Here is an 11276-nt window from a genome sequence, read left to right as displayed (position 1 = left end):
CTGCCAGCTTGTCCCCAAGAGGGTTTGGCTGGGGGGTGGCCAGGAGCGGGAGCCGGGCAGCTCTGCGGGTGCTGGGGTGATGCTGGGGCAGCTGCCATGGCTGGGCACCACGCGGCACCCACGGGAGGGACATCGGAACCCAGGAGAGGGACATTGGAGCTGAAGGGAGGGACATCAGCACCCATGGGAAGGACATCAGCACCCACGGGAAGGACATCGGAACCCAGGAGAGGGACATCAGCACCCACGGGAGGGACATCGGAACCCACAGGAGGGACATCAAGACCCATGGGAAGGACATCAGCACCCACGGGAAGGACATCGGAACCCAGGGGAGGGACATCAACACCCATGGAAAGGACATCAGCACCCACAGGAGGGACATTGGAACCCAGGTGAGGGACATCAACACCCATGGGAAGGACATCAGCACCCAGGGGAGGGACACTAGCACCCACAGGAGGCTCATCGGAATCCACAGGAGGGCCATTAAAACCCATGGGAGGGACATCAGCACCCATGGGAGGGCCGCGATGGCCAAGCGCCGGGCTCAGTAGCCCTTCCCGAGCCGGACACCAATACCCAGGCACCCAGCCCACCCAGGGGGCTCGACCCCCAGCTCGGCCCAGCTCACCAGGCACCCCCAAACCGAGCACCCGCCATGCCCGCGCCTCGCCGTCCCCCTGAAACCCCTCGCTCCCTCGGCCCCGCTAAACTCGTTAGCGCCTGGCGAACGTCAGCAGGGCAGCAGCGAAGCGCCAAATGCGATTACGGCGCCCGTCTCGCTTTCTCCTTCCACCCCACATCCCCCCCGGCCTCCTCCCAGCCCCGGTTTCGGCGGAGGCGGCCAGCCGGGGAGGGAGGTGGGGGGGAGGGGGGGGGAAAAGGCAATCAGAGCTTATCTCTGAGCCCGGCCCTGATTTATGGCTGGCTGCGAGGGACTCCCGGCATCGCCACCGCAATTAAAGGAGCATTAAAAAAAAAAAAAAAAAAAAGCAGGGGAGGAGAGCGGGGAAGGGTTAGTGCTCGTACGCGGCTCCCTCCCAGCGCTGCCTGGAAATTGGGGTACCCAGAGAGGGCACCCCGGCTTGGGGACGCTCTCCTGTGGCTGTCACTGCACCGGGACCACCGGGTGTCCCCAGCGAGTGAGACAGGGCACCCCTGGGCGCAGGGCTGGGCTGGAGGAGGGTGGAGGGGGTGGGAAGGGTGCCCGGCCCCGAAAAGGGGTGGGAATGGAAGGGCCGTGACACCCCGGGAAAGGTCCCTGTGCCCAAAGGCTGGCGTTGGGGACAGCCAGGACACGGCCTCGCTCTGCCGGGCCAAGGGTGGGAAGGTGGGTCGGAGCCCAGGCATCCCCGAGGGCCCTGGGGACCGTCGTGGTGGGCAGGGGCTGCCGACACCCCCCCTTCTCAAAACGCGGGGACAGGGGAGGGTGGCAGCAGGACAGGGGAGGGTGGCAGCAGGACAGGGCTACCCCAGGGGGAAACCGCTGACCGCAGCAAAGCCCAGCGAATCCCAGAATTGCATCCCGGGAAGCCAGACCCGCACCGGGGGGGTGTCCAGAGCCAACACAACGCCATGCCTCCACCTCAAGGAAGCTCATGGGGCGGGGAAGATAACGTTCCGAGAAGCTCCCTGGGACCGCCACGGGGATGTGTACCGGGGAAAAAAACCAAAAAAGCACGAGCTCGTCAGCTCCGCTTGCGTGCGGTGAACTTTACAGAGCGCAGCCGTGGCCCGGCATAGGAAGGAGCTGGGAGCGGGCCAGGGAAGCGCGGCGCTGGCAGCCCGCAGGTTGCGGAGCCGCGGGGAGCCGGCTGCTGTTTAGCACTTTATTAAAACCAACGCGAAGAGCCAGCACCCGCCTTCGCCCAGACGCGCGCTCTCCCGCGGGGAAACCGCCACCGAAGGAAAAAAAAAAAAAAAAAACAAAAACCCCAAAACCTCAAACGGCAGTAAATGAGTTTCAATGAAGCGGGTCCTAGGGCTCAGCCCGCTCCGGGGAGGGATGGGACCCTCAGATCCAAAGTCCAGGGTGACCCACAAGTGATGATCATGGGAACAGAGGGCAGGAGGGAGGGCGAGCAGCCAGCTGAGCGCCTAACCCGCGTGAAATGAGGCGCTGCCTGTCCCCCCTCCCCCCCAGGCAGATTTAACACGTTTCCATTAAATCAGCGTAAAAGAAGGGGAAATCTCATGTCCAAATTCCGATTAGCCGGGGCTGCGAGCTAGGAGGGGGACCAACCTGGGGACACCCGGTAGCAAAAACAGCACCCGAGAGGCCACCTACTCCCCCGGTGAAGAGGTTGCCCTGGAAGACGTTAAAGTGCCTAAATTCACTGAAATCCCACCGTACAGACCCACGGGGGGACAACGAGGGCCTCGTCCCCTCCACGGGGCCGCAGCCACACAAGGAGAGGGGTCCCATGCCACAGGCACAGCTGCGGGTAAGAACCTGAGCAGGAGGAAAGGAGAGGGGAGCCGGAGCCGGGAAAAACAGCCCTCCATTCACCTTGGGAAGTCTGCAAGGAGACGCCTCATCCCACTGTCTGCATTCAGCTGGCAAAGCTCATTAAAAGAAGTGGCCTTTCGCTGCCCTTTTCAAACCTGGAAATTCGGGCCTTTTCCATGACAAAAAGAAAAGGTGAATTAAGAGATGAAATGCCGGAGGAGGAGGTACACCAGCCCTCCAAGCCCAGCTACAACCGTACCCGCCACCAGCCGTGCCCAGAGGAAATCCAGGGAATCCTCCAGGCGGGCGTGCAGCCTCAGGACCTGCCGGCGCGTGCTCTGCCGGTCCCCGGAGTTGTCAATGACGTGACTCGCTAATTTGCGCTTCTCGTCCAGCGGGAGCTGGGAGGCGATGCGAGCTTCTGCCTCCGCCTGGGACAGCCCGTTCCTCTTCATCAGCCGAGAGAGCTGCGTCGGCGGGTCGCTGCCGGGACAGGAGGGCGGCACTGAGATGAGGGTGCGGGAGCGAAGAGGGGGTTTTCCCTGCCTTCCTCGGCATGAGGGGGAAAAGCCGGGGTAAAGAGTAGGGGGCAGATGCTCCCCGCTTCATCCGGGATCCGGCGCAGCCATCCTGCGCTCGGATCAGTGGAGGCAGCATGCGCAGCGCTGCCCAGGCTGACCCTGCTGGGTGTTTTTGGCATTCGCACGGCCCGTAACACTGGGGTAATGCCCCAAACCCTGCCCCAGGCAACGGAGCAGAGGTTGTGGAAGGCCCAAAGACAGCGATTTCCCCTGTACGATGGTGCCAGGTTTTGGGGAAACCTCAAGAAGAAGCCCCTCGTACACTAGGATAAGAAAAGTGTCGCTTCTCACGCCGACAGAAAAAGAGGCGGCGTTACCGAGAGGCTTCACGCCAGGGCTGCAGCTCAATCCTCACCGGAGCAGGAGGGACGGGACGGTCCCCTCCAGCCCCTAAGGGAGGTGGCAGCATCCCCGTCCTCACGGTTCCCATGGCACTTACCAATAAACCAAGACGGTGTATTTCATAAACTTGGTCAATCTGCTGTTCTCGAAGAGCAGAGGGATGTCGAGGATCACGTAGCGGTAGCCTGCAGAAATGACAACACCCCCAAAAAAAAAAAAAAAAAGGGAACAGCGTTACTCGGATTCCCAAATCCCTCATCCTACACACGCACCGCGGCCACGGCTGCTCCGGTAAAGCCAGCGGGAGAGCTCTACAGCTCCACCATTACAGCCGAGAGGGGAGCGGAGCCTGCTTGCCCTCCTCCCTCGCGGAGGGAGGAAACGGTTTCGTTCCAAGTTTCCAGAGGAAAAAAAAAAAAAACAAAAAACAAAAAAAAAAAACAAACACAAAAAACAAACCCTAACCTGGATGATCTCAGACCAAAAGGTGAAGCTGCAGAAATATAATGAGGAGCTGAAAGGAGAAGCTCAAATGAAAGCGCCTGTGCCTGGCTGGCGAGAGCGGCAGTCACGCCGCCGTTGCCGGCCTCTCCAGGGGAGCGGTGCCCACAGCAGAATTTCCTCTCCTCTCTCGCACACGTCCGAGACTCCGCCAGGCTGCAGTCATTTGAGCTGATGTTTCCCAGGTGAGTTCTCTTCCCTTTTTGGAACGCTTTGGCTAAATGGTTCCATTTTCCCATGGGGAGGAAGGAAATCCTTGCAGACCTCTCACAGCCCTGACACTGAAACACTGGGGGGGCCTCCAGGTGCGGCCCCAGGGCCTGAAACCTCACCAAAACTGGCCGAGTTTGGTTCAAAACTGCCGTCATCAGGCGGAGCAGAGCTGGTGACTGCCAGCCACCGTCCTCCCGGACCCTGCAGCCCACCCCAGGCTCTCTGCGTGCCTCTGCCCTTCGCAAGTGCCAACTCCCCCGGCAGCTGGCAGCATTTGGGGACGTCGGGGTACAGGCAAGGGTAGGGGAAAGCTGGAAGCCAGGACCTCACTCCCCTCTGTGTCCCCCAGCCGTGGGGACATGTCCCGTTTTGCTGGTGTCCCCTCTTTATAACCCAAACCCCTTAACTGAGCTGGCTGCGGCAACAAAAGCCTTGACAAAGACATAATCATCCAACAAGCCACCATTTTACCAGCATCTCCGCCCAAAGAGACTTCTTGCTGCCCTACAGTTTGATCGATAAGAGCTTTCCTTACACAGCGATCCTTAGAGACGACATCCAGCTATCCCAAATCATTAAAACCTGACTAATGAGGACAAAGCAGCCTGCTGAAGACACACAGCGCTCTCGCCGAGGGGCAGGACAGCATCCGCCTCCCCAGCCTGCAGCCCCGGGTTCAAGACTCCGTCTCTGGCTCCCGGCTTTCCTGCCTGTTGCTTCCCTTCCCGCTTTCTCCTCCTCCTCCTCCTCCTCGCCCCGCAGCAGAGCACGGCCCCCGCGGTGCCCCGGCACAGGCCTATTGAGCTGTCACAGGGCTCAGCTTTGATAAGCTCCGCGAAACCAGACTGACTCTATTAAGACATCCTTCTGTCTACAGGAAGACCTCCAAAACAGCTGGTGATCTTATCTGGCATTTGATGAGACCAAGTTTGACAGCTGTATTTGTTATGTTTATCAGGGGAAAAAGCGGGACTTTGGAAACCACAGCCGTCAGCCCATTTCTCACCTTATCGAGACTAAAAGGGCTCCGCAGCTTTCATTGAAGGCCTGGGGAGGCTGGGGGCAGGGAAGAATATTTGGCCATTTCGGAAGGTATGACATTATCCAGCAAGTAATCTCAGAAGAGGCCTCACAATGCTTTTCTCAGGCCCTACAGATGTACTTTAAACCATAGAAGGCGGCGGTGGTGAAGGGCAGCAGTGAAAGGCAGGAATGAATCCTCCAAACGCCGACGAGAAAGGCCAACGGCGGCAGAGCACAAAGGCCGTCACTCAACGTCGGTTCCCTTTCTCCTTCCCTGTCCCTCTTCCCATTTTAAAACCAAAGGCAGAGCAAGGAGGGACAATTCCGGCCTGGGCAGGAGTCCCGGTGTGCTGGGACACGGCCTCTTACCTAGCACAAAGTACTTCAAGATCTGCTTCAGCATCTCCTTCTGGATCTCCGGGTGGGTGATGGAGTTCAGCAGCTGCCGTTTCTCCGGGTGGGAGAAGATAATGTTTCCTAGAGCCTCGCGATTTATCTCGCCGTTCTCCAAGAGGATCTCGGTGCCAAAGTAACGCACTATCCGCTGATAGGCCTTCAAGTGGGGCTGCACCACTGATAACATTAAACAGCCGGAGGTTAGAGCCAGTTCTACAGCACAGTCGGTGTTTGCATCAGCGATCGGCCTCAAATGAGTTTTGTTCATTAAATAACCGAGCTTATTCTCCTCGGCGGGCGGCACATCTGCCTGCCAGCACATGCTGAAGCGAGCGTGGCGCGGCTCAGCGCTGCAAACCGGCAGACACCTGGCATCGGCGCCGCAGGAAAAGTGCCTGCAAAAAAAAAAAAAACCAAGCAAAAAAAACCAAACCACCCCCCCCACACCCTTTCTCAGCCCAAGGTCCCTTGGAGGGCTGACACCCGAGTGATCGAAGGCTCCTGCAAACATTAATTCAGCGCCACAACCCTCCCCGGTGCGTGCTGCTGCTGGGGGTTAGGAGTCAACAGGGCGAGGACTCGCGGCTGGCTACCAGCCGAGGAACCGGCAGGAACGGGGCACGGGGGCTGAGCCGATTCCTACCGCCGAGGAGTCGAGCAGGGAGATCCTAAAGGGACCAGAACCAGCGTCAGATTTATTTTAGCGGAAAACTTCAGCGCTAGGTGAACACAGCCTGGCTTTCCCCCCCGTCTTTCGCCTCAGCCACCAAATTCTTCACGAGAATGAACGCAGAAGCCTTCTAAGAGATCAGTTCCCGACAGGTATTTGCAAGGACTCTGACGTTACACGAGCATATAATTTGAAAGCCACCAAAAAAAAAAAAAAAAAATTAGCAGCAAAAAGGATGCAGTAATAAAACGGTAAGTAAGATCAAGCCGAGGCCAACCACAGAGAATGACAGACCATCTATAATTTTCTCTCCAAAATCCAGGAACGTTGCCCCAGGTTGTAACCTCGGGCCAACCTAATAAAAGTCTTGAAGACCAATTTCTTTCTCCCGCGGAATTTCACATCGAGGCCGTTTCAGGATGGCTGGAATCCATACAGTCAACAAACACGTATAAAAAAGGAATTGGAGGAAAAAATGAAGTGATTGGTAGAAACCCGACACTGAGTATCTGTAGTGTTTTCCTATCGCCTCTGAGGGCTTTTAGCACCTCCAGCAAATTTTCCCCACCTCGAGGGGAATTACAGTGCAATAAAATGTTAAGAGCATCGCAGCTTTGAGCGGCTACAGGTTAAGTTCTTCACCAAACAGAAAAGGCGCAGGCACTTCAAAACGACACCGCCTGCACCGCTGCTCAGCTGCAGACCCGAAACCTTCCGCATACACAATCAGCAGCCCTTCCCAGAGCGAGCGCGGCTCTCCTCCTGATCCCGGCGGTACGGAGGGATTAACACCTCGCCCCGCATGGCGCAGGTAATCGGGGAGAGCAGGGTCTGCTCCAGTCCCGCTGAGGCGACAGATCTGCAATTCTGGGTCTTTTCTGTAGCCAGGACAGCACATTTCCAGAGCAGCGAGAGGTAGGTGTGCTGTGCAGAAGCACAGACCGAATTCCCTCCGATCTGGGATATTTGGAGCCGCTTTTTTTTGTTTGTTTGTTTGTTTTTGTTTTTGAGCGCCTTAAGGCACGAGTAATTTTGTGGACCAATCTCTCAGTATTTACAACCAAGCAACGTCCAGCACAGAGGGAAATTCTCTTTCCCACCCAACGTGTTACAGAATGGGTGACCCGGGGCTGAGAGGGGACGTCAGATCAGCCGAAGGAACCTGCTTTCCAAAGGGCATTTATTTTGCCACAAGTTGGCTTTCCAAGCAAGGAAGTATTGCACTCCAGCAGAGGGAAACTCAGGGCAAGATCTCCCCGTGGTGTTTGTTATTAGGACAAGATATAAATTTTTTTTTTTCTTTATTAAAAATATATCCTAGTTCCAATCCCCCTGAGACAGCTGCTCCACGCAGCCTCATCGACATGGGAGGGAAACACTTCTCTAATGTACCCAGAGCACCCTCTGCCGTCTGCGCTTCCCCGCATCAATCCCAGTTGTCAGGGGAACCTCAGCGAGAAAGATCAACTATGCAAAACTCACCCTCCCTGGCAATAACATCGGCATCAATCACGGCACAGCCCAGTTCCCGGAGTACGGCCACCACCGTGCTCTTCCCCGACGCGATTCCACCCGAGAGTCCGACCAGGAACATTGTGCTCTGAAATGGAAAGAAAAGACCTTGAAAAACACGCCAACGTGGGGCCGTTTTGTTCACGCTGGGTCCATCAACTATTTATCCCAAACAGGCGACTTCATTCAAAGCTCATTTTCATACGATCTCAGGGCATTACCAAGACATCAGCATGATTCTGACACCCCTCTGAGCTGGGTTACCCCTGTTTTACAGGCTGAAGAACAGCGTTGAGTTAAATGAGGCTTCCCTGGACCCTGCTAACTCTGGACATGCAACTCTGGCTACCTGCAGCTCCCCTTTAACACCTGCACCCATCAAGCCGCAGTCTCACCTACAGCACCCTAAATCAGAGGAAATTTCCGGCAGGGTGACCCCGGATCAGTGACAAAGGGGAAGAATTCAGACAACATCCCAGCCTGGACCGAGAAACGCACGGATTGAGAGGGAGAGCCCTGCTTGATCTCTACAGCCAGGGTGTAGGAGGAGATAAGCTACCTCTGACATAATCGGGACACAACCCACAGAAGGCAGTAAGTAAATCACATCCCCACGTCACCTGAAAGCCAGCACCAGCAGCCCAACGGACGCAAGAATCGTGGCTCTGAGCAGCAAACTTGTGTCTGTTAGCTTGCGAACGCAGCACTAAACACAGAGTCTGCGCTTGCCGACGGCCTTGAGGCTGGGAGGGAGCCGGTAATCCCCCAGCCGGACTTCTCTCACAGTTTCTGCATCGAGATCTCTCCCCAACTCAACCCAAACCCTTCAGCTCTCTAAGTCCCGCTTCCAACCGTTCACCAAAAGGCTCAGCGACGCAGAGGCAGCTCCAAACAGGAGCAGGGACTCCTGCGAGCAAGGTCGTACCTGCATCCCCGAAAAGGCAACGGCCACGGCAGGCTGGGAAAGGATGAGTCCTGCAGGACCTGGGGCAGCCGTGGCAGTGCAGGGAACAGACCCCAACGCCCCCTCTCCAGCCCCCATGGAGCAACCCCAGCCCCAGCCGAGGGCATCCAGGGCTTTGTACGGCCGAGTCCTGCAAATCCCCAAGGACAGAGCCTCCTGCTTCGCTGTCACCTTGTCCAGGGTGACACCACCCTCACAGACGAGGAGCCTGAAGCTCCCGAGCCCCAACTCGTGGCTGCTGCCTCTTGCATCTGAGAAGGAACTGGCTCCGTCATCTTTGGCCAGGAGCCACAGGCTGCTGGTAGTCACCCTTCAGCTTCTTCTTCCACAGAGGAAGGAGGCCCAGCTCCCACCAGATCACCCGGTGAGCCACATACTCCAAAACCCAACCCTCTCGGTAACTATCACTCTGGTCTGCCTAACCTGGTTCTGGTGTCACACCTCCTTCCTGACACCGTGGCCACCAGCCCCCAAAAAAACTCTGCGCATACAAGAACCGGGTACCTGCTGCCCACACTGTCCCCCATGAACAGGGACTGCGCCGCTTTGCGCCCAAAGGCAGCAGTCAGGAACACGGGCCTGCAGGACGGCTGAAGATGGGTGAAAACACAGCACTGCTTCCTTTCGCTAGAAAAAGGACATTTCTGTCATAACTCAGTCCTGCAAACGGGAACAAGACCCACGGTCTGGGGGGGAATAAGTCCGTTGGCAGCTGGAGGCAATTCAACAGCGGGAGGAACCAGGAGTTAGAGCAAAAGCCAGCAACGTCACAAAGCGACTTCACTTCGTGGCTGCCGAGAGCCGAGGCCAGCCCGAAGCAGCACCACGTGCTCCTTTTCCCTTCCAAGACGCCAGGCGAACAGATGGGGTTAACGCCAGCAATGACGAGGGGGAACTCAAAGGGAATCAGAAAGGGCACTCACAATAAACATCAGTGCTTTGCGGGAGGCTGACGTAAATCCCAAGCTTTGTTGCCAAGCGAGTACCTGGTCCCCACGGGGAGCCTTTCCCGGCGCTACGGTGGGCTTGGTGCGACAGAGGGGCTGTTTATTTATTGCAGCGGGTTAAAATCCAACCCTCCCTGGCAGGATTTCATACGCCCTCCGCGACGGCCTACAAGGGCTAACGCTGCACGAGGAGAATCGGGCCTTTGGTGCGCTGCCTTGCGGGGGTGGAGGCTCCAATCGCGTTTTCTTTTTAAAAATACATAAAAATCTCTCCTGGCCATGTAGAGTAAATACAGGGTTTTAACTGCAGTAACCCCAACGCTCTGGCCTCCAGCCTCAGCTGGGACATGGTCCCAAAACCCCTGCTATTTCTGTCCCTCCGTTACATACCTCCGCAGGCAGGCGGCTGCTGCGAGAATTACCGCAGGGGTAAAAGAGCACTTGGAAGGGTTCATCTAGAAACCCCGGCCAAACAGGGTTTGAAAACACTTGCGCTGTCACAGGGCCGGTACAGATATAAGATTCACAGTACAAGGTATAAATATTTAACAAGCTTGGGTTTGAACTGTACACAAGGGTAGAGAGACCAGCCCATTCCTGCAGATGCTACAGGCAGGAGCCAGAACTAGTTTTCCCCAAAATGCACCATTTTTTTTGGTGTGTTTGGGCTCTGCCAACTAAATCAAGAGTGGGAAAAGCTGAAAGGCGAGCCACGGCGAGCCACAGAGGCAAGTCAGACTGGAAAACTTGGCGAGTTATTCCTGCTGTGAGGAATGGTGCCTTGGGAGATGTAACCCAGAGCCCTGAGGAAGTGGCTTTTGAAGACTGACATGCCCAAATTTCCCCCGTGTCCCGAGTCCTCTGGTTTTCAAGGAGGGCGCGAGTCGCCCGCCTGAAGCCATCGGGCCAGCACACCAAGGGGGACAGAGCTGACACATGTCCCCCACTGCCACCCTGCACCCAGCCCTCCTCCTCCCGCTCCCATCATTGGCTCTGCCTGGGGCCTGGCACGCTGACAGACCTGGTGCTCGGCTCGAGGGGGCTGCAATTAAAAGGAAAAAAATCATAAAATCCATGGTTACCTCGGTGGGGAAAAAGCCGCCATCACCATCACCACCACGAACCACCCCCCCGGCCCTGTCAGTTGGTACCAAATCAACCCCCGTGCACCGGCAGCTTTGGCCGGGCAGGGCCCTGACAGAAAAAAGGCGCTTCCCCGGTGGAACCGAGCCGGGCCCGGCCCCCCTGAGCCCGGGGCCCAGGACACGGTGTTGGCGGATGGAGTAGGGGGTGTCAGGCCGGGCCAGGCCAGGCCAGGCCGCCCCGGGAGAGGACGGCGGGCCTGTCGAGGAGCAGAGCGGGGCCAGCCAGGCCCGGGAGGGTCCGCCGGCACCGGACCGGGCCGAGCCGCCGCGGGGTGCGAGGCCCGGTGCGGGTCCCTCAAGCCGCCCTCACCCACTCACCCTCCGCCCGGCTTCAGGCGCGGCGCAGTATCCCGCGCGCCTATTGGCTACTGGGAAGTGATAGTCCCTCTCCTAGCCAATCGGCGCCGCCCTCGTTAGGCTCGGCCCGCCCCCTCGGGCAGGAAGCGGGTGGGGGCGCGGGCGCCGCGGCCCGGCCCCTCCGTCCCCGGCTCAGGCCGCGACTCCCCGCCACGGCGGGCGCCCGGCGCGGC

The 11276-nt window shown here is 57.8% G+C and overlaps 1 protein-coding gene across 10 annotated transcripts; it reads right to left on the bottom strand.

Annotated features, from left to right (window-relative positions):
- Positions 1–1945: 1945 nt before the first annotated feature.
- DCAKD (dephospho-CoA kinase domain containing) lies at positions 1946–11214 on the bottom strand. Of its 10 annotated transcripts, none has more exons than XM_063354223.1 (6): positions 11065–11098; positions 9159–9281; positions 7661–7778; positions 5482–5685; positions 3473–3560; positions 1946–2935 (listed from the first exon to the last, which is right to left on the bottom strand). In XM_063354223.1, the coding sequence occupies exons 3-6, from the start codon at positions 7770–7772 to the stop codon at positions 2650–2652; spliced, it is 690 nt and encodes a 229-aa protein (XP_063210293.1). In that variant the 5' UTR covers positions 7773–7778; positions 9159–9281; positions 11065–11098; the 3' UTR covers positions 1946–2649. The 10 variants fall into 10 exon arrangements, with proteins under 10 accessions (XP_063210293.1, XP_063210292.1, XP_063210286.1 ...); XM_063354222.1 differs by lacking the exons at positions 9159–9281; positions 11065–11098 and adding an exon at positions 9578–10621 and having other exon boundaries at positions 1946–2621; positions 2712–2935; XM_063354216.1 differs by lacking the exon at positions 11065–11098 and adding an exon at positions 9641–10621.
- Positions 11215–11276: the final 62 nt, after the last annotated feature.

The sequence above is a fragment of the Chroicocephalus ridibundus genome, chromosome 17 (genome assembly GCF_963924245.1).
Source record: "Chroicocephalus ridibundus chromosome 17, bChrRid1.1, whole genome shotgun sequence".
NCBI classification, from domain to species: Eukaryota; Metazoa; Chordata; class Aves; order Charadriiformes; family Laridae; genus Chroicocephalus; species Chroicocephalus ridibundus.
The sequence above is the reverse complement of the archived record's forward strand: the minus strand, read 5'-3'. Positions and strand labels throughout refer to the sequence as shown.